The sequence below is a fragment of the Carcharhinus amblyrhynchos genome, chromosome 5, assembly GCF_965287045.1.
Source record: "Carcharhinus amblyrhynchos chromosome 5, sCarAmb.v2.hapA, whole genome shotgun sequence".
Lineage (NCBI taxonomy): Eukaryota > Metazoa > Chordata > Chondrichthyes > Carcharhiniformes > Carcharhinidae > Carcharhinus > Carcharhinus amblyrhynchos.
The window spans coordinates 21,098,772-21,122,569 of record NC_137328.1 but is presented as its reverse complement, the minus strand read 5'-3'; the positions used below and the strand labels follow the sequence as shown (position 1 = coordinate 21,122,569).

General features: G+C 44.3%; 1 protein-coding gene across 12 annotated transcripts in view; it reads left to right on the top strand.

The window, feature by feature from the left end:
- mpdz (multiple PDZ domain crumbs cell polarity complex component) overlaps nt 1–23,798 on the top strand; it is a 266,727-nt gene that overhangs the window by 151,108 nt on the left and 91,821 nt on the right. For all 12 annotated transcript variants that reach the window (XM_080188518.1, XM_080188525.1, XM_080188521.1 and 9 more), the window contains one exon: nt 12,749–12,835. In XM_080188518.1, the coding sequence (XP_080044644.1) occupies nt 12,749–12,835 (87 nt within the window). The remainder of the gene's footprint in view (nt 1–12,748; nt 12,836–23,798) is intronic.

The following is a 23,798-nucleotide window of genomic DNA, read 5'->3' as shown; positions in this document are numbered from 1 at the left end:
GGTCAATGGAGATTTCCGTTGTCGGACCCTCGCTTGCGCTGATTCCATAGTGGGCGAGATGATAGAGTTCTGCCTATAGAGTTCACATCAGTTACAATCTCAAGAAGGTTCTTAAAAATAATTGAAGTCAAAAGTTAAAAAAATTGTAATTGGAGTAGTTTCAGACATTTAGATATAATAGCTGGGAAGCACATTTTGTAATACGAACATTCTAAGGATAGTTTGTTATTTGAACATCCGATACGAAAGTTCACTTCTCCTTTCGGTAGTGCTGTATGTAATTTTAGTCTCCGCACTTAAGGAAGGAAAACACTCTCCCAAGCTTAACTCTAGCTATCTTAGAGTTACAGGAGGCAGAGAATGTCAGGAGAGGCAGCAGGTGGTGCAGGAGTCTCCTGTGTCTATTCCCCTTTCAAACAGGTATACCATTTTGGATGCTGTTGAGGAGGATAGCCTGTCAGGAGGAGATAACAGCAGTGGCCAGGCCTGTGACACCACAGCTGGTTCTGCTGTAGGAAAGGGTCAGGCAAAGAGCAAGCGAGCAGTAGGAATAGGGGACTCACTACTTAGGGGCACAGACAGGCGTTTCTGTGGCCACAATCTAGACTCCAGGGTGGTGTGTTGCCTCCCTGGTGCCAGGGCCAAGGATGTCGCTGAGCGATTGCAGGACATTCTTAAGGGGGAGCATATTGTACATATTAGTACCAATGACATAGGTGGGAAAAGGGATGAGGTCCTGAAATGTGAATATAGAAAGATAGGAAGAAGGATAACGTGCAGGACCTCGAAGGTAGTAATTTCAGGACTACTACCGGTACCACGTGATAGTGAGAGTAGGAATAGGAGGATTAGGCAGATGAATGTCTGGCTTGAGAGCTGTGCAGGGGGCAGGGATTTAGATTTTTGGATCATTGGGATCTCTTCTGGGGAAGGACTGATCTGTTCAAAAGGGGTAGGTCACATTTGAACTGGAGGGGGACTAACATCTTGGCAGGGAGATTTGCTGGAGCCACTCGGGAGGGTTTAAACTAGTATGGCAGGGGGGTGGGATCCAAAGCAGCAGGAAAACAGAAGAGAACTTTGAGGACAGCACGAAAGTTAAAGAGAACACATTAATTAGTAAAGGCAGCGTCAGTAATCCGAGTACCAGACAGATCAGACAGAAGCAAGACAGAGAGCAAGGGAAGTCCAGATTAAATTGCATTTATTTCAATGCAAGAGGCTTGACGGGCAAGGTAGATGAACTCAGGGCATTGATGGGTACATGGGACTGGGATATTATAGCACTTACTGAAACATGGCTATGGGACGGACAGGACTGGCATCTTAATGTTCCAGGGTACACATGCTATAGAACAGGAGGTAAGAGAGGAGGGGGAGTTGCACTTTTGGTTAGAGAAAGCATCACAGCCATACTGAGAGGGGATATATCTGAGGTTTTGGTCACTAAGTCTATATGGGTAGAACTGAGAAATAAGAAGGGCGACATCACTTTGATAAGGTTGCACTATAGGCCCCCAAATAGTCAGCGGGAAATTGAGGAGCAAATATGTAAGGAGATTACAGAAAGCTCCAAGAAAAATAGGGTGGTAGTAGTCGGAGATTTTAATTTTCCCAACATTGACTGGGACAGCCATAGTATTAGAGGGTTGGATGGAGAGGAATTTGTTGAGTGTAGTCAGGAAGAATTTCTCTTTCAGTATGTGGCTGGCCTGACTAGAGAGGGGGCAAAACTTGACCTCCTCTTGGGAAATAAGGAAGGCAGGTGACAGAAGTGTTAGTGAGGGATCACTTTGAGACCAGTAACCGTAATTCTATTAGTTTTAAGATAGCTATGGAGAATGATAGGTCTGTCGCAAAAGTTAATATTCTAAATTGGGGCAAAGCTCATTTTGATGGCACGAGGCAGGAACTTGGTTAATTGGGGGAGCCTTTGGGAAGGAAAAGGGACATCTGGTAAGTGGCATGCTTTCAAAAATGTGTTAACCAGGGTTCACGGTAAACACATTCTTCTTCCTGTTGTTCGTCCATCGTCATGGATGAGGACCTCGACACCATTAGTCATTTTGAGGCTACTTGTGGTGCGTCCGAAGATGACTGATCAGGCCAATTTGGGCATGGAATGTCCTGGCACATATTGGACAGACTTGTGTAGACACTGCAGTTGTTGCACTGGTGGCTCTGGACTTGCACAGCTCGTGCTTAAGTTGTGCTTCAGCAATACACCTTGCTTCATAAGCTTGACAGCCTTTGTGGATGAGGCAGCTCCAGGTAGGGCGGTTTTGTGCCAGCGTTTCCCAAGTGGTCATGTCTATGTCAAGTGACTTCAGGGAGGCCTTGAGTGTGTCTTTGAAATGTTTCTTCTGCGCTCTATGCGAACGCCTTCCAGCAGAGAATTCCCAAAAAAGGAGCTGCTTGCGTATGTGCTCGTCTGACATACGGATGACATGACCTGCCCACTGGGTCTGCATTCACGTCGGCAGCGTGTGGACTGATGGTAAACTTGTTCTAGAGAGAACTTCAGTTCCTGGTACTTTGTCTTGCCATGTGATGCGTAATATTCTGCGAAGACAAGTCATGTAGAAATGATTGAGCTGTTCTGCATGCCTTCGATACACAGTCCACGTTTCACAGGCATACAGGAGGGTAGTGAATACCACGGTGCTGTAGACCTTCAGTTTTGTTGTTGGGCTGATTCCTCGACGCTCCTATACAGTGGAGTGCAGTCTACCGAAAGCAGAGCTTGCCTTTGCTATTCTGCAATGAACTTCTGTACCAATTGTCGGTGCTTGGGAGAGGGTGCTGCCAAAATAAGTGAACTGACCCTCTGCCTGTAGATTCTGGCCTTTGATTGTGATTATGGGTTCTGTGTACGGTACATGAGGAGCAGGCTGGTGCATGACTTCGGTCTTTTTAATGTTGATGGTGAGTCCAAAGTTGTCGCAAGTCGTGGAAAATTTGTTCATACTGACTTGCATCTCTGGCTCTGAGCCAGTATACAGGACGCAGTCATCGGCAAAGAAGAAATCTCTCAGAACAGTCTCTTTCACTTTGGTAATAGCTTAAACTCTCCTCAGTTTGAAGAGCTTCCCATCCACTCTGTACTTGAGGCTGATCCCAGCAACACTGTCCTGGAAGGCATCATTCAGCATGGCAGTAACCATCATGCTGAACAGTGTTGGTGCAAGCACACAGCCCTGTTTTATGTCATTGGTGACTGGGAATGCCTCAGAGGATTCTCCGCCATCCAGTACTCTGGCCATCATGCCATCATGGAACTGGCATACCATCTGAATGAATTTGGGGCGGGCAGCCGAACTTTGACATGATCCTCCACAGGCCTTGTCGGCTTACAGTGTTGAAGGCTTCCACGAGGTCAGCGAAGCTTGTGTAGAGCTCGCGATTCTGCTCCTGATATTTCTCCTGAAATTGGCGCACAGCAAAAATCACGTCAGTAGTCCCATGATCTTTGCAGAAGCCACACTGTGACTTTGGTAGCAAGTCTACCTCCACATGAGTGACTAGACGATTTAGCAGGACCCTTGCGAGGGTTTTTCCTGTGATGGAGAGCAGCAAGATTCCTCGGTGGTTGTTGCATACTTGCTGATTGCCCTTTCTCTTGTACAATGGAAGCATCTTTAAGTTCCTGAGAAATGGATCCTTGCTTACAAAAGGACTGGAATAACTCGGTGAGCTTCTCAATAAGTGCAGGGCCAGCAGCTTTATAGATCTCTTGCGGGTAATGCATCTGCCCCTGGGGCTTTGCCATTGGATAGCTGGCTGACAGCTTTCGTGACTTTGACTACTACCGGTGGGTCATCCATGGCACTGTTGATATCAGCCTGGGGAATCCTGTCTATTGCCTCATCGTTATTAGATGATAGTCGGTTGAGAAGGGCTTCAAAGTGTTCAGCCCATCTCTGCAGGACCTGAGTCTTCTCTGTAATGAGAGTTGTACCGTCTGTACTCAAGAGGGAGGAACTCCCAAGAGACTGAGGTCCATAGAGAGTGTTGAGGGCTTCATAAAACCATTCCAAGTCGTTTTTGTCAGCATGTCCCTATATTTCATCTGCCTTGGCTGTCAGCCAGGCATCCTGCATTTTACGCAGTTTATACTGGATTGTCCTGTGAGCACTGGTAAAAGCATTTTTCTTGGTAGCTGAAGATGGGTCGTTCTGACAGGCCCGATGAAGACGGTGCTTTTCAACAAGTAGAGCACGTATCTCCTCATCATTCTCATTGAACCAATCATGCTGCTTGCGGGTGGAGGGCCCAAACATCTTCAGCTCAGACGTATGGATAGCATCCCTGAAGCGTTCTCGGCGCTGTCTGCGAGGTTTAGGTCAGCAAGCTTGATTTCTAAGTCTTAGAAATCTTCAGCCAGTGCTGAAGCTATGCTGGGGTTCTTTAGCTTGGCCGCATTGATTCTTCTCATAACCTTGCTTCCTTGTGGTCGCCTCTTGGGTCTGATACGAAGCCTCATTTTGGAGACAGTGAGCCTGTGATCTGTCCAGCAATCAGCACCACACACGGCCTTGATTACCCTGACATTCTGCCTGTCTTTTCTCCTGACAGTGACATAGTCGATAAGATGCCAACGCTTAAGAGCGGGGGTGAAACCAGGAGGTCTTGTTACGGGTAGGCAGATGGAAGATTGTGTTGGTGATGAGGTCGTGTGCTGCACAGGTCTTCATTAAAAGTAGGCCATTACTGTTACGCTTGCCCACTCCATGCCTTGCAATGACTCACTGCCAGATTACAGAGTCACAACCTACTCTTGCATTGAAATCGCCAAGCAAGATCAGCTTATCGGTACTGCTCACTGCTGATAGGGGTGTCTAGTTCTTCATAGAACTTGTCTTTCATCTCGTCCGGGTTGTTCATTGTGGGAGCATAGCCGCTGATCAGGGTGGCTTGACTTCTGTTCTGTAGTGGAAGCTGTAATGTCATAAGCCAGTCATTCACACCCTTAGGTAGACTATCAAGTTTTCGAACAAGGTGACTCCTGACAGCGAATCCAACTCCAGCATCAAGATGCTCATCGCTGCCGTGACCGCTCCAGAAAAACATGTATCCACCTCCAGTTTCAGTCAACTGATCTACGTTGGCAAGACGAGTTTCGCTCAGGGCTGCAATGCCAATGTTGTATCTTGCAAGCTCTCTGGCAACTAAGGCTGTTCTTCTCTCTGGTCTGTCTGCTGTAGGGTTGTCCAAAAGCGTGCGCAAGTGCCAGTGATGAGCGGTGTCACCTTGTGTTTTATTTTGTTTGTTCGACAACAAGATGGGATCCCCGCCAGCTGCGGTAAACTGGCCAGGGTGTAGTGAAGCAGGTAATGCTTAGGACACCTTCTTTAGCCCCCTCCTCATTCTACGGAGGTGAGCAGTGTGTCCCTGAAGAGGACTGCTCAGTTGCCCAGGTAGATGCTTGAGTTCCACTGCTGCTTCGGTCAGCGGAAAATGATCATTAGACCTGAGCCGCCTGCATGCAGGTCCGTGACTACAGCTCCCAGTGTATCCATACCTACTGCTTTGTTGCTCGCCTATCGCCACAGGACTTCAAGGATTGATCAGGACACTGATGATGATGGTGTCAAAACTAGCGTTTGATTTGGATTAAAGTGAGGGAGAGTTGCGCAGCGTCAGCCTCACTCTGTCTTCCCAATTCCCATCTAGATCCAGTGGCAAGACAGGAGTCAAGATGGCTGGAGGTGGGACTAGGTGCAGCGGATGACCAGGACGTCTTCTGTGTCTTGTCCTGCTCTTCGCATTCCACAACGATTGCAGAGACCGCCTTCTTGACTGTTGGACCTTCCATTGGTCCTGTCCGCTCAATTCGCCGGACTCTGTCTTCACATGCTGGGATAGACATCTCCCTATCTCACCGAGAGTTGAGACCCGTTGGCTACCCTCACCTGGTTTAGCCGGCTTGTCGAGGCCATTGCCCGGGCTGTTGCCGCTGTCACATGCGAACAGCTACGGGGAGCCACAGGTGAGAGCTGAGTGCCACGTGGGGACAAAGGATGGACAAACCACCCTGAAAGGACACGACATGTTCCCCCACCAAAGATAATACCCCTCCCTGACATCCCATACATGCTCTGTTGTCATTACCCTCACCTTCAATACCAATTATAACATTGGCTCCTCTTTGCTTTGTTTATGATGGAAGCCATCTGCACATCCTTGACTAATGTTTTCACTTTCTCTGCTCAGATCTCTCCCGTTTCTCAACTGTTTCATGATTTCACTCACCTGATGAAGGGGCAGCGCTCCGAAAGCTCGTGCTATCAAATAAATCTCTTGGACTTTAACCTGGTGCTGCGAGACCTCTTACTGTAAGAGCCATTTCAGCCTTCAAACATGTCACTTTGCTGTTTCATCTCTCATCCTTTCCAAACTCGCATCTTCCATGAGACTTAACTCCCTTGATTCCCTCCTTATTTTTCTCTTGATCTCTCAACTCCAAACTTAGCCCCCAAGAATGCTGGCATTGTTAATTGTTCCATTTCCTTCAGCTTTGCCCTTACAACCAATGTTGTTATCCATTCCCCCTACCCCTATTCAAAAATCCATGCTGTCTTAGCCACTCTCTCAAGCTGTTATTCCGCTTTTAACTTTGATGTTGTCTTTTGGGCAGCAAGCTGACACAGTGATTAGCACTGCTGCCTCAGAGCGCCAGGGACCCAAGTTTAATTCGGATGACAGTTCTCCCCATGTCCATGTGGGTTTCCTCTGGACGCTCCAGTTTCCGCCCACACTGCAATGATGTGTGGGTTATGTTGATTGGCTCTGCTGAATCACCTTTTAGTGTCAGAGGCTTTAGCAGGATGAATACGTGGGGATACAGGATAGGGCCTGGGTAGGATTGTTGTTGGTGCAGGCATGATGGGCCAAATGGTCTCCTTCTGCACTGTAGGGATTCTACAATTCTATGATTCTTTAAGGCTTTTAAGGTTTTGAGTTCCATAGCATCTCAACTGAAACTTAATATTCAAATATAAACAGTTTGTTCTCTGCCCTTCTCGCCCTAAAATTGTTGAAGCCAAAGTCAGAACCTACATATATATTCCGTGGCTGATTAAGGTGCAATTTTCCCATTTGTCCTGTTCAAGTCTTCTGAGAAATTTATTATCATTTACCATGCCACTCTGTTCCACGACGTCTCCTCTGTTTTCTTTTTATCGTTTGACTTCTCACTATTCGTTACGAGGAAATAGCCCCGCCATTTATGGTTTCTCTTCCCTCATGCAAGCTGCAACTCCCAGGTCATCTGAGGATCAAGTCTGTCTCCCCTTGTTTCATTTCTGTTTCTTAATTATCTGTGCACTAACCCCTCAACTCCTTCTATGCTATTGAGATTCCTGGAGTCTGACATTTGGATATTGAAGCTATTATTTGCAATGCCTGGTTACTCTCTTCCCTTGTTACTGATGTCAGCTCCATCAAACTTATTAATGCCATGTGTTGGTTCAGCCCAAACCTAAGCAAGCTATTAGAAGTCCATTCCACCACTAAGGTTACTTAACTACAAGCTGTTTGATATTGCATGCCTTCATAACTGTTTCAGTTATGAAGACTCCAGAACATCGTATCTTGCTAAAACAAAATCAATGTCCACCGGAAACATTCTGGTATTAACGGTACATACATTATAAAATATTAGATACATGTGTTCATAGTGAGTAAGTATTAACGTTTAAAGTTTGTTGTCGTATTCCTGAAGTAAAGGAGGGGGAGAGTTATATTTTTTAAACCAATGCATCTCTGATTAGTTACGTAATGCAGTGCATCATCCAAGAAATTGGTGGATTTTCTCCTCTCTTCGTCTTGGACTTTAAGCAAGCAACACCTATCTGAAAAAAAAACTCGACTAATTGGGTATGTAACCCACCCTATGGCAACCTTTACATCCTCTTATTCTGTTGTACAAGTGAGCTTACCACATTAATATATAACAGGGACATTGTAAGATATGATTCGGAGAATATGCCTATGTCAGGCTGTTGCTTGCCCAGTCTGTGGAACAGCTCCCCCAATTTTGGCACAATTTCCCAGATGCGAGTCAGGATGAATTTGCAGAGTCCAATTTGTTAGTTCTGGTGCCAAAGTTGATGCTGGGTGATATGTCCAGTTTCATTCCTTTCTGCAGACTTTGTTGTGGCTTTGATACTACTGAACAGCTTGCTCTACCATTTCAGAGGACGTTTAAGAGTCAACTATCTTGTTACTAATGAAGTTTGGAATTGACATGTATGAATGAAACAAAAGTACCAGTAACAACCAGTTGGAATGAATCACAATTATGCAACTGAACAATTAGATGTTACGTTTATTTTTGAAACATGAACAATAAAACCTGATCAATTAATTTCTTCAAATATTTTTTCACACCGTCTTTGAATTCAAATTTCCTTTGTCAATCAGTCATAGCAGAGTTTTCAGAATATAACACACACAAAATGCATAGAATCATAGAATCCTACAGTGCAGTAGGAGACCATTTGGCCCATCAAGTCTACACTGACAACAATCCCACCTAGACCCTATCCCCACAACTCCATACATTTACCCTAGCTAGTCCCCCTAACACTAAGGGGCAGTTTAGCGTGGCCAATCCACCTAACCCCCACATCTTTGGACTGTGGGAGGAAATGGGATCACCCAGAAGAAACCCATGCAGACATGGAGAGAACATGCAAACAGGCAAGTGACCTGAGCGGGGAATCAGACCCGGGTCCCTGGTGCTGTGCGGCAGCAGTGCTAACCACTGTGCCGCAATGGAATTATACTTCCATTGGTCAGCTGGGAGGGATAAGGTGGATAGAAAATATAATCAACAAGACCATAATGAACCATTTAATGTTTAAAATATCTGTGAGAAAGTTCCTGCTCATAGGCTAGCTTTTTGATTAGTTCTAAAGTTTCACTTCCATAATGTCGTCTGGGTCTTGGGTTCCCACAGATTTCCAGCTTCTATGGATAAATGCTGCACATGTGACGGAGTGATGTGGAGTCATAACCCTGAGTGTAATGTGACAACTGCGCACTAAATTTGCAAATAATTGCGAGTACTGGCAAAAATATTTTAATGATTTAAATGCAAGTTACACCATTAAGTAACAAGCCTAATCTTATGACTTTATTTGAGATGACAAATTATACAATTTCCTGAGTAGACGTGGTTAGTACTGTTTTCTGCAAAAAGGAACCGTCTGCTCGAGCTGTAAAAGAAAGAAACTGCGGTTAAATTGAAAGGAAGCTAGTAGCAGAACTGGTTATTTTTGTAACCATCTGCCACATAATGATTATTTAAGTTCCAGTGACAGATGTGTTGCTAAACTGGTTTAATGCAATGCTGCAAGCTTGGCTTATAATAACTGCAAAATTTCAGCAAAGTGGAATGAATAGAGGATTAATCACATATGCTTAACCAGACTGATTTACCCATTCGAAGCTTACAATTTTGTAGACCTCGTAAACATGTGGTTCCGTGGATTGCAGAAAGTAAGCAAAGGTAATCTTTAAAACATGAGTCTGCATTGTCATGGTCAAGAGACTGTGGGAGTTTGTACTATGAAGTATTACATTTTCAAAGTTAATGTAATTTGGAGTATGCTTCTGGTCAAGTTTCTGTCCATGTTTTCCATTTGTTTTAGTTTGGACTAATTGATAATTGCCTTTACATTTGTAAACAATTAGTGGAACATATGTATAACAAATAACTATTTTGAGAAATGAAAATGTATGAATTTTCCATATTTGTGATCATTCATAATGTTTTTATTTTGGTGTATTTTTTAAAAAAAACTTTAATTTTTTTAAGGTTCTTTGAAGTTTAGGTTTAGGCTGATAGATGGTCTTTCTTGATGGCATTGAAAACTCAGTAAAACTAGATGTGTGGAATGATACTCTGGATTTAATGATTGCTTCTTCCTTGCCAGAATAGATTCTATATGATTAAACATAGTAGTTTCAAACATGAGCTTGTTTTGTTGTGCCGATTTAACCTACTGCTGAGGTATTCATTTGATCACCTTTTTTCTTTGTTTTTCCTTATAGAATAAAGACGCAAGCACAAAAGCCATTGGCCCATTGTGCTCATGCCAACTCTCTGGTATATCTGCCCAATTAGTGTTCTTGCCTTTTCCCCATAGCCCTGAAATGTTTATTTTACCCGTTTCAAGTGTATATCCAGTTTCCTTTTGAAAGTTACTATTAAATCTTTTCCTGCCACACTTTCACACAGTGAATTCTAGATTGCAACAACTCTACATATATTTTGCCAAAAATCTTAAATCTGTGTCATCGAATTATTGACCCTTCAATCAGTGAAAAATTGTTTACTTTATCAAAACACTTCATAAGTTTGAACACCTTTTTTACATCTTCCCTTAGCCTTCCCTGCTCTAAGGAGAATAATTTCAACTTCCCTCATCGCTGAAAACATCCATTATTTGCTCAATTTAATAATTTTAAATCTAAGGTCAATAAAGGATTGTTAGATGTATGTACGGAAGGATATGGAGACAAGGCATGTGAATGGAGTTAAATACAAATCATCCATGGGATCATTAAACGGGTTTGAGGTGCTGATAGCAGTGTTTAAATCAATCTTTGGAGACATTAAAAAAAATCCTTTCACAAAGGAATGGGGAACAAGTAAATCTGTGAATCACCAGTGTATTGGTGCAGCTGTTTGAAATATATGTTGGTAAGTCAAACCAGTATGACATATTTTATTCAATGAATTAACTTGACACTGATGTGTTTCACTACAATCAAAATGTTCTAAAAACAGTCAAATTTATTCACTTCAGCATCTGTTTTGATCTTGAGTCACTATGGCTATAGCATAATTGTAAGTATCCTTCAGCAGACCTGATTTAGCATTTTCAGTTTCAGAACTATCCCACACAATAAATAATTCTGCACACTATCCGTTGAATTGTTTTGAACAATCTGTTGACAGTTTGTGCATTAGTAGCGACTCATGATTATGTCAAAACCACTCAAAACATCAATTGGGGAAGCATGCATATTTCCACTTTGTGAAGGTTATTTTCTTTGTCAACCATCTACCTATTCCGTTTGGTACCAACATGATCCTTAAATACCATATCCAAAGGTTAAACTATTGGTATCATACTCCCTAGTATAACTGAAATTTGGTAAGAAGTCTCACAGCACCAGGTTAAAGTCCAACAGGTTTATTTGGTAGCAAAAGCCAGTAGCTTTCAGAGTGCTGCTCCTTCGTAAGGTGAACTTTTCCATTTCATAGTTCAGTTGCTGAGCATTTTGAAATTCATATATGCTTCATCCATATTGGCATTGTGGTTTAATGGGTAATTGCTATCTGATGGTACAAATCACTGGAAATTGGTAATTTTGGCATTGAGGCCTTTTGGAAATCTAATGAATCTTGGTCTTCTGCTGCAACATTAGACATTTTTATTCACTGAAGTGCCTAAAACAATTAGCTGTTACTCTGAAATGTTTGCTGAAGTGAAGGACTGATTTGGTCCATTTAAGTGTGTAATACATGTTGCTTTTCTGGTGACAATGTAATAATTCTCATAATTTTTGAGGGCTCATTAGGATACATGCTGCTCAAGATCAGGCCATTGGCTGGACACCATTCTGATGGTGCATTTGGATTTCTCACACCAGTTTTTCACTGACATCAAATTATCTTGCTGCAGCATAGTTATTTGATGAGGCAACTATTGCAACTTTTAGCTTAAAACCAGCTTCCTACTCCACTCCTTTTACTGGAGAATCCATTTTTGTTCATTGTTTGTCTGCTCTGTCTGGGCATGTCTTAAATTCTTTTTAAATTACCTTCTTGGCAATATGGCTCATATGCCTTGTTTGATTCCATGGACTGTTATAATGTGAGTAAAACATGCATTTCTTGGATGAAAAATTAAGACCAGCTCCAAAGACAAGTGTAGCATTTCTTAGTAGAAAAAAGGGGGTGGAAAGGTAGAAAAAGGGAGTAATTTTATAAATTACAGCATATTTTTAATTATTTCATGGGATGTGCACGTTGCTGGTTGTTGTCTATTCAAATTTGTGGTAAGCCACCTTCTTAAACTATTGCAGTCCATGCAGTGTAGGTACATTTATATTGATAATAGGAAGTGTTCCAGTATTTTGGTCCTGCACCAGTGAAGGAATGATGATGTAGTTCAAAGTCGGAATGGAGTGTGGCTTGATGGGAACTTGCTGATGATGGTGTCCCCATGAGTCTACTGTCCTTGTCTTTTTGGTGCCAAGTTCATCAGTGGTGAAGGGAGTGATTGTTTAAGCAGGTTGCTTTGTCTTGGAAGGTATCAAGTTTCTCGAATGTTTTTGAAGCCACATTCCACCAAGGAAATGGAGAGTATTCTGTCACTGTTGATCTGTGTCTTGTCAATAGTAGACCGCTTTGGTGAGTTACTTGCCTCAGAATTCCCCACCTTCGACCAGCTCTTATAGCCACAGTGTTTGTATGTCTGGTCCAGTTTAATTTTTGGTCTGTGATAACTGACCCAGAAATATTGATAATGGGAGTCAGTGATAGAAAATGTTCCCTGTGTATGAAAATCCACAAGTTAGATTCTTCATGAGGCTTGACTTCAACAGGAACATATGTTTAATTTCTTGAGAAATCCAATTTTCAAGACGGTGCTCATTTAAAAATAAATATGTGGCATTTTCTCATTGATTGTAAATAGTTTAGTTTTATAATTCCATGTTTCTATTTCAGTAATGAACTGCCAGAGAGGGAGGAAGGTGAAGGAGAAGAGAGTGAACTGCAGAATTCATCTTACAATAACTGGAGACAAGCTCGGCGGTATGTGAATATGTTCTTTGTAAAAAAAAGGTGAAGGGAAACATTTGTGTCTTTCTTCACCAATTCAGTTGATATTGTGGTACTGGCCAGAAGATGATCCACTTCCTGTCAAAGTAGCAGTTTTAGTTGTTAGCTTTAATGCAACTGGAATAGAGGGAGGAAAAACTAAATTGGTGCCTAGTGACCCCTGTAAAAAGGGGAAGACACACATAATAACATAAGAAATAGGAGCAAGAGCAGGCCATCTAGCCCTTCGAGCCAGGCCTGCCATTGAATAAAATCATGGCTGATCTGAAGTGGATCAGTTCCACTTTCCCGCTTTCTCCCCATAACCCTTAATTCCCCTGTCTATCAAAAACCTATCTACCCATGACTTAAATATATTTAGCGAGGTAGCCTCCACCACTTCAATGGGCAGAGAATTCCAGAGATCCGCCACCCTTTGAGTAAAGAAGTTCCTCCTCAACTCTGATCTAAACTGCAACCCCTGCCCTTATCTTGAGGCTGTGTCCTCTAGTCCTGCTATCCTTTCTAAGCAGGAAGAATCTCTCTACCTCTACTCTATCCATCCTGTTCATTATCTTATACGTCTCTATAAGATCCCCCCATATCCTTCTGAACTCCAATGAGTACAGACCTAGTCTATTTAGTCTCTCTTCATAGTCCAACCCCCTCATCTCCGGTATCAGCCTGGTGAACCTCCTCTGCATTCCCTCCAATGCCAATATATCCTTCCACAAGTGCAGTAACCAAAACTGCACACAGTACTCCAGCTGCGGCCTCACCAGTGCCCTGTACAGTTGCAGCAAGACCTCTCTACTTTTATATTCTATCCCCCTCGCTATAAAGGCCAACATTCCATTCGCCTTCTTGATCACCTGCTACACCTGCAGACTGGGTTTTTGCGACTCATGCACAAGGACCCCCAGGTCCCTCTGCACCGTAGCATGCTGCAGTTTTTCGCCTTTTAAATAATAATCCCTCCTACTATTATTTCTGCCAAAGTGGATAACCTCACATTTGCTAAAGTTATACTCCATCTGCCAGGTCCTCACCCACTCGCTCAGCCTATCCAGATCTCTCTGCAGACTTTTCACGCCCTCCACGCAATTTGCTTTTACACTCATCTTCGTGTCATCTTCAAATTTCGTCACCCTACACTCAGCCCCCTCCTCCAGATCATCTATATAAATGGTAAACAGTTGAGGCCCCAGCAACAATCCCTGCGGCACTCCACTAGTCACTAGCCGCCAATCAGAACAGCACCCATTGATACCAACTCTCTGCTTCCTATTAGACAATCCTCTATCCACGCTAACACCTTACCGCCAACTCTGTGCACCCTAACCTTCTGTAGCAACCTTTTATGAGGCATCTTATCAAACACCTTTTGGAAATCTAAAAACACCACATCCACTGGTTCCCCTCTGTCTACTGCACTAGTCACATCCTCATAGAAATCCAATAAATTCGTCAAACATGACTTCCCCTTAACAAATCTGTGCTGCGTCTGCTTGATCAAACCATTCTTTTCTAGGTGCCTCGCTATTTCTTCTTTGTTGACGGATTCTAGCATTTTTCCAACTACAGACGTTAAACTAACCGGCCTATAATTCCCTGCCTTTTGTCTGCTACCTTTTTTAAACAGCGGCGTAACATTAGCCGTTTTCCAATCTTCCGGTACTTCCCCAGAGTCCAGCGAATTTTGATAAAAAATTACTAAGGCATCCACTATCAACTCTGCCATTTCTTTCAGAACCCTGGGATGCATTCCATCCGGTCCTGGGGACTTGTCCATCTTCAGTCCCATTAGTCTATCAAGCATTACCTCTCTAGTGATAGTAATCACATTTAGGCTCTCATCTCCTACCATCCTTCTATCTTTAATATCCAGCGAACTATTCGTGTCCTCCTCTGTGAAGACCGAGGCAAAAAACTTATTTAAAGCCTCAGCCATTTCCTCATCACCCACCGCTAAATCCCCCCCCTCATCCTCCAAGGGTCCAACGTTCACTCTAGCCAGCCTCCTCCTCTTTATGTATTTGTAAAAACTTTTACTGTCATTTTTTATATTTAGTGCTGGTTTAGCTTCATAGTCTACCTTTCTTTACCACCTTCTTAGTCATTCTTTGTTGATTTTTAAATCTTTCCCAATCTTCTAATCGCCCACTATTTTTAGCCACTCTGAACGCATCAGCTTTTAATTTAATACTCTCCTTTACTTCCTTCGATAACCGTGGCTGGTTATCCCTTCTCCTACATTCCTTCTTTACCTTCAGAATATATTTCTGCTGAGTACCGAAAAAGATCTCCTTAAAAATCCTCCACTGTTCCTCGGCCGTCCTACCAACCAATCTGCGCCCCCAATCTACAATCGCCCCCATTCTACATCTACAATCTACGTTCTACATAATATCAGATGAAGACAGAATCAGTGTCTTTTGTAAATATTTCCTGTTGAAATATCCTGTTTTTGTTTTACTCCCATTGACGTGAAAATTTTTTTAAAATTTCTGGGCTACCAGTTCTAAAAAATGTTCCATCTCACCCCTCCTCCTCTCTCCCAGAACTGCAGTAAAGATCCTCTTATTGTCACCTTCCACCGTAGCAGCCTCTGCATTCAACAGATATCTTTTTCCATTCTTGTTACCTCCAGTGTCAGTGAGAGTAAACCACAATCAGTAAGGGTAGGCAAGAAAATCACCTCCATGATCACCCTCAACACCAGTGCTCCACAAGGCTGTGTCGTCAGCCCCTTAATATACACTTTATACACTTATGACTGGCCAAACTCCCCGCCAGCTAAATTTTCAAGTTTGTTGATGACATCACCATAGTAGGTTGGACCTCAAACAATGATGAGATGGAGTACGAGAAAGAGACAGAGAATCTGGTGGAACTGGTGTGACGACAATAATTTCTCACTCAAGGTCAGCAAAATGAAGGAGATAGTCATCAACTTCAGGAAGTTTAGTGGAGGACATGCCCTTGTCTAAATCACCGGGGACAAAGTGGAAATGGTTGAGAGCTTCATGTTTCTGGATAGCCAGATCACCAACAACCTATCCTGGTCCCTTCACGCCAACACTATAGTTAAGAAAGTCCACCAACGCCTTTACTTTCTCAGGAGGCTAAGGAAATTTGGCATGTCTGCTCTGACACACTCAAACTTTTACAGATACACCACAGAAAGCATTCTTTCTGGTTGTATCACAGCTTGGTATGGCTCTTGCTCTGTCCAAAACCACAAGAAGCTACAAAAGTCATGAATAAAGCCCAGTCCATCATGCAAAACAGCCTCCCATCCATTGACTTGCTTTGCACTTCCTGATGCCTTGGAAAAGCAGTCAGCATGATCAAGGACCTCATGCACTCTGGACATACTCTCTTCCACCTTCTTCCATCAGGAAAAAGATACAAAAGTCTGAAGTGACATACCAACCAACTCAAGAACAGTTTCTTCCCTGCTGCTGTCAGACTTTTGAATGGACCTACCTCAAATTAAATTGATCTTTCTCTACACCCTAGCTATGACTATAACACTACATTCTGCACCCTCTCCTTTCTCTTTTCCTTCTCTCTGTACAGTATGATTTGTCTGTATAGCACGCAATAAACAATACTTTTCATTGTATACTAATATATTTGACAATAATGAATCAAACCAAAAAGAGAGAGAAAAATGCATGACAGATGGAACATTGGACCTAATGGAGAACACGAGGAAGGTAAAACAAATACATAAGAACATAAGAAATAGGAGCAGGGCAGGCCATCTAGCCCTTTGAGCCTGTCCCGCCATTTAATAAGATCATGGCTGATCTGAAGTGGATCAATTCCACTTTCTCCCCATAAGCCTTAATTCCCTTGTCTCTCAGAAATCTATCTACCCATGACTTAAATATATTCAGCGAGGTAGCCTCCACCACTTCAATGGGCAGAGAATTCCAGAGATTCACCACCCTTTGAGTGAAGAAGTTCCACCTCAACTCTGCTCTAAATTGCACCCCCCTGCCCTTATTTTGAGGCTGTGCCCTCAAGTTCTGTTATTCTAAGTGGGAAGAATCTATCTACCTCTACCCTATCTAGCCCCTTCATTACCTTGTAAGCCTCTATAAGATCCCCCCTCAGCCTTCTAAACTCTAACGAGTACAGACCCAGTCTATTCAATCTCTATTCATAAGCTAACCCCCTCATCTCCGGTATCAGCCTGGTGAACCTTCTCTGTACCTCCTCCAAGGCCAATATATCCTTTCTCAAATGCGGGGACCAAAACTGCACACAGTACTCCAGTTGCGGCCCCACCAGTGTCCTGTACAGTTGCAGCAAGACCTCCCTGCTTTTATATTCTATTCCCCTTGCTGTAAAGGCCAAAATTCCATTTGCCTTGATCACCTGCTGCACCTGCAGACTAGGTTTTTGCGATTTGTGCACAAGGACCCGCAGGTCCCTCTGCACTGTAGCATGCTGCAGCTTTTTGTCCTTTAAATAATAATCCCTCCTACTATTATTTCTACCAAAGTGGATAACCTCACATTTGCTAAAGTTATACTCCATCTGCCAGGTCCTCGCCTACCCAGATCTCTCTGCAGACTTTCCACACCTTCCACGCAATTTGCTTTTCCACTCATCTTCATGTCATCAGCAAATTTTTTTACTCTACACTCAGCCCCCTCGTCCAGATCGTCTATGTAAATGGTAAACAGTTTGAGGCCCCAGCACTGATCCCTGCGGCACTCCACTAGTCACCAACCGCCAACCAGAAAAGCACCCATTGATTCCAACTCTCTGCTTCCTGTTAGACAACCAATCCTGAATCCACGCTAACACCTTACCTCCAACTCCGTGCACCCCAACCTTTTGCAGCAACCTTTTGTGAGGCACCTTATCAAACGCCTTTTGGAAATCTAAAAACACCACATCCACTGGTTCCCCTCTGTCTACCACACTAGTCACGTCCTCATAGAAATCCAATAAATTCGTTAAACACGACTTCTCCTTCACAAATCCGTGCTGTGTCTGCTTGATTAAACCGTTCTTTTCTAGGTGTCATGCTATTTCTTCTTTGATAGATTCTAGCATTTTATCAACTACAGACGTTAAGCTAACCAGCTTATAATTCCCTGCCTTTTGTCTGCTACACTTTTTAAACTGTGGCGTAACATTAGCCGTTTTCTAATCTTCATCAATGGAAATGAATTAAAATAAAAGAATCAAACAAAAATGTGTTGGAGAAAGTGGTTGAATTAAAAATGTAAAGGAATAGAAAAATGTAAAAACACAGACTCAAGAATAATGCATAACAACTTCAGCGAAATCACAAGAAAAGCAGAAAATCAAAGGGATTTCATTGTGGAAAGGGACTAACTGCTTGCAAGATGGACCGAATAAATACAAGAGGACAATATTTAACTACAGCAGACAAGAAGAATGTAAGAAATAGGAACAGGAATAGGCCATCTAGCCCTTTGAGCCTGCCCTGCCATTCAATAAGATGATGGCTGATCTGAAGTGGATCAGTTCCACTTTCCCGCTTTCTCCCCATAACCCTTAATTTCCTTATCTATCGGAAATCAATCTACCCGTGACTTAAATATATTCAGCGAGGTAGCCTCCATCACTTCAACGGGCAGAGAATTCCAGATGTTCACCACCCTTTGAGTGAAGAAGTTCCTCCTCAACTCTGTTCTAAACTGCCCCCCCCTTATTTTGAGGCTGTGCCCTCTAGTTCCGCTATCCTTTCGAAGCGGGAAGAATCTCTCTACCTCTACCCTGCCTAGCCCCTTCATTATCTTATACATCTCTATAAGATCCCCCCTCAGCCTTCTAAACTCTAATGAGTACAGACCCAGTCTATTCAATCTCTCTTCATAAGCTAACCCTCTCATCTCCGGTATCAGCCTGGTGATAAGTCAACAATTAAGAACAACATAGTGGTTCAAATATCTTGAAAAAGTAAGAACAAAATAAGATGAAAAACAACAAATTCAAAGGCCCAGATGAAATAGTTAACAAATGAATTAAAAGTTTAGAAGACTTTGGAAAAGACCAAGATTTAATAAATCAATATTAAGTACATTCCCTAAAGTACTTGGAGCAATTGAATGTGAACTCCATTGGACTGAGAGTCACATTACTAAGATCATTCTTCAATGTTGAAGAGGGCCAGGAGCAAGTTAAAGCCAGAAATTTTAGCTCTTCAGTTTGGTTTTTAAAAGATAAAGGAATGAGAAATGTTATGGTAATCATATTGTCAAAGTGAATCATGGAGATGAAAAAAGATTTGGATGTGAATGGTACAAAAATGAACAGCTGTGTCAGAAAACAAAATTATAAAGAACAAAATTAAGGTCAGTACTTGCAAAAAATGACCTAAAACAAAAGGGGCAATTGTTCTCCATCTATGGGATTGGCAGTACAAGCTCAAAATCTGGAAAGCACGATCCCTACCGGTGAGTTCCTGAGTTCCAGTCTTCCCAATCCCTCACCAGTAGTATGGCGTGAAACATGCTGTTTGACTGCAGAAAGCTCATTTTTATACATTAACATGTCGTTTGCAAACACTTTCCGGGACTTATCCCTCACTGGATATTCAGTGGATGCTGGCACGACATCATGCAGCCGCCATTTAGAACAGCTCTACATAAGCATGAACCTGGCACCTTCACTTCAGAACAGGATTTTGGAGGTGAGCCCGTAGTGTGCACTGCTCAGGGGGCACCAGAGAGGACTCGAGGGACGTAGGTAAGTTCAACTTGAGAGTGAGAGCCCAAAATCGCCATTTCGGAGAGAGAGGTCAGGAGGGTCACTTGCAGGCCTTACCCTCCCCTTTGTGTGAGGATTTCCTTTGCTGTAAAGGGGTTGTGAAGGTTGGTATGCCGGCAACACTTCCCATGTCCTCTTTCTCATGCGTTCCTATCCATTTCATAGCCCTTTCTTAATGAGGGCTTGCAAGGGATTGGAAGGGCTTGCAAACAAGACGCACAGCACTGGAGGCAGCTGTGAGTTACCCGCGTGGGGACCTATGAGAGTCTGCCTATCAGGACAGAGTGGGGGATTCCAGGAATGGGCTGCATCTCCCCTCATGCAGCCCGAAGAGCCCCTCATGTAGGGAAGATGACTGCGGTGTGATTAGAACCCACACTCAGGCAGTGGTGTGAGGACAAAGGAGAGAAGCTGCGCAGCAGTCCAAAACCAATTGTCAGGGCTGGTTGCACGCAATGGTAGATCTCAATGGGTCATTGAAGGCTGCTGAACTCTGTACCTCTTATGACTTGGGTGAAACAGCATACCCTCCAGGAATGTGCTGGCCTTGCAAATTCAGCTGTGCCTCAACTGCCACAAGAGGAAGATACTTGGCTGAACAACCACCCTATTTTGTGGTTATGCCAATAAATGCTGTGCAGCCAGACTGCACAGCTATTTAGTGGAAGCCACTTAATAACCCTTTGCAAGCATTGAGCTAAATTTTCCAGAAAGGTTGCAGCATCACACTGATAACACTGATCGGAACCCATATGCCAGGTATGATGATGATGTCTGTTGTCTGATTGCACCTACGTGGCCCTGCATGCTCCAGGATGCCACGCAGTGCCATTCATGAGTGAGACTTCTCCTTCACTGTGAATTTTGTGTGTGACCACATGATGCACTTCATGCAGGCATGTGCCTACTCCCAGGGAGCCTTCATGGCAGTTACATCTTCAATCCCAGCTGTCTTTGAGGGAGAGCGGTGGCTGGAGGGATGGCCCCTTGGAGATATGAGGTACCCATTAAGGACGTGGCTGATGATGCCAGCGGAGAGGCCACAAACTCCGGCAGAAACTCATTATAATAAGACTTATGCTACCACACGCATGCAAGTTGAGCAAATGATTTGCCTGCTGAAGATGCGGCTCAGGTCCCTGGACCAGTTAGGGAGTATCTTACATTGTCGTCCGCTGCGCTCTCTACAACTTGGCGCTGTAGAGAAGAGATTACCTAGACCTAGAGGAGATGGAGGAGTGCTATTGCTTCTTGGACGAGGAGGATGTCAAGGACAGCAGTGAGGGTGATCACACAGAGGAGGAGGAAGAACTGGGACAACGCACAAAGGATATCCTCATAATGTTTCGCTTCGGGGACGAGCAGGACTATGATCGACTAGCTTTGCCACCATGGAGAATAACAGCTAACCAGTTATATGATGCTAGCTGTATGCTCCCATGTAGTTGCCAGGTGTTATGGGCTAGGCATCATGGAGTTATTGGCCAGATTCTGTGGGTGATGATAATGACTTGCATTGAGGACAGAGGGATGCTCCCCTCATTCTCAGCTATATGTCTGACTCCTACTTGGCAGAGAGCTTAACATATCCTGCCATCAAATGAGCTTATCAGAGGGCTCAGAAACATGGGACGTGCAGTGTCAGAAGCACCAATGTCAGGGGTCCTGGTTTTTGCATTCACTTTACAGCCAAGGTGGGCAGTCTGGCAGCACCTTGATAGCCCTTGGCCCTGTGATCACCAGAGAGCACTGATAGACATGAGAGGGGTGAACTTTGATGGGGGAGGGGTTGATAAGGGATTCATCCTTTCATCCTTCCATGGATGGGGATTGGGGAGAGGGCGGGTGGGGTGGAGTTGCATGCCAATAGCAGCATCTCCTAACAGAATCGCCGGTGTTGGGGGGACATTCTTCACAAGGATAAGGTGCCGGCTGAGTGTGGTGCTTCCCCCAAGCATGATGAATAGACAGGGTGAAGGCTGTGAGTGATTAAAGTGAAATTTATTGCCAAACATTCAAAACAAAATGGTGACCTATCTATACTAGTGCCTTTATTCACTCGTACCCACTAAGTGTTTGGGTTTCTTAGTCTTCATATATTCCTATAGTGCAAAAGGAGGCCATTGAGACTGCACCGACCACAATCCCACCCAGGCCCTATCTATCCCCGTAACCCTATGCATTTACCCAGCTAGTCACCCTGACACTAAGGGGCAGTTTACCATGGCCAGTCTACCTAACCTGAACATCTTTGGACTGTGGGAGGAAACCCATGAAGACACGGGGAGAATGTGCAGACCTCACACAGACAATGACTGAAGCCAGGAATTGAACCTGGGTCATTGGTGCTGTGAGGCGGCAGTGCTAACCACTGTGCCACAGTGCCGCCCCCATAGTGGCTGGTCAGGAATTTTCTGGCCGTCCCACAATGGGTAGGTGTATCCCCAGGATCTACAAGCTGAGGTTGAGGCAGCCTGCTGACTTCCATGCCCTTTTGCCTGAGATGACCTTGATGGGCATCCCCTAGGGGCTGAGATCGGTGAGAGTCCAGGCCTGCTTTCGGGTAGCATGAATGTTTGACTGCTCCCTTCTCAGTGTCAGGGGCTAGAGATTAGTCGCTCAGAGAGGGGGTTGTCTGATGGGCTGGAGGCAACCGCGTTGGAGGACCTTAGCCTGTACTCCTGCCGTTCCTCTTCGCTTTGGGTTCCTGGGGTTATCTGAGCACCTCTATGAGATGGGGGGGGCAGTCAGAGTGAGATCCAGAAGCCCTGCAGTCCTCTGGTGCTGACGCTCAGTGCCTGCTCCATGCATTCGAAGTCCAATATCATGGAACTCACGTTAAGCCACGATGCTGACACCTACTGCCTACACAAGGTCTATATTGTGGAGACCAGCCTCGGTGTGCTGCAGTGACAGCATCATCTCCTTAGGATGAAGATGATGGACTGCTCCTTGCACTCCCACATGGACTGCTGTCATCCCTTCTTGATACTCACGACTTTGCCTTTGCAGCTCCAGCAGCCCAGGGGCACATCATCGGCAAGGCGCTCAAGAGTATCCTGGGCTCCGACTTTCCTCTGCGTGCCAGTTCACTGGGACGTCTCTGCCTCTGCCTGCTGTGGACTTTCAGCAGTGAGGTGCTCACCAGTGAGTGACCCAGAAACCTGCCTATTAAGTGATCCCACTGAGGTGTGAGTAGAACATAGAACACCACAGCACAAACAGGCCCTTCGGCCCACGAGTTGCGCCGATCACATCAACACCTATCATAGTACTTGCACTATGGCTGGGTGCAAGTGACAGTTGTGACATCTCTTCAACGGAGGGGTTAGAGAAGTCTCCCCTGATCTCCTGGAATCTGTTGGGTCTATGGGGGTATAAGGATGGTCCAACCAGACCCTTGGCCAGCCTGCAAGAGAAGGGGCATGGCATCAATTCATTACAGGGTTATGGACAGAACATAGATTACTCAGATGTGGAATGACAGCATATGTGCTGAGAATCTCAGATTCCTTTGCCACCTCCACTTCCTCAGCAGGGCAGACATGCTCTTCCTCCTCCCCAGCCAGGTCGAGGGCTCACTCCTCAAAATGCGCAAGAGTTCTCAGCTCAGGCATGACTCCAGCTGGCTGCGTCCGCTCATGCATGCTGTGATGACTTTGTCCTGAAATGACACACAGAAGGTGTGAGTGTTGACATTTAAGATGGTGATGAGGTGTGGCAGGGATGGAGCTTGGGAGATTGAGGAGCTATTGCTGGAACCTGGTGATTGTGGGAGAGACTGAGCAATTTGGTGCCTGATGTTGGCAAAGACTAAGGTGGCTAAGTGAGAGACAGGGTTGGAAGTGTGAGGTAATCCTGTGGGAGACTGGGGATGGTTCACTTACCCTGGCTGTGTAAAGATGATCATTCATTTTCGCCTGGCATTGCTGCCCTGTCCTCTTCTGGAGTGTGCTTGCACTAACCAGGGCTGCTGCTGTACTCCAGGTGGGGGTGGTTTCCCTGCCAGAAGGCCATTTCCTGGAATAGGGGAAGAGGATTCTCTATTTGACAGTTTATTTGGTAATGATCCCTATTTCTTTCGCTTACGTTTCATTCTAAGTCTGAAACATCTTGGGATAACTTGTACATCAAAGAAACCATAGAAATTCTAGCAACATCTGTGCCAAATTGTTCCTTATTTTAAGTGATTCTATAT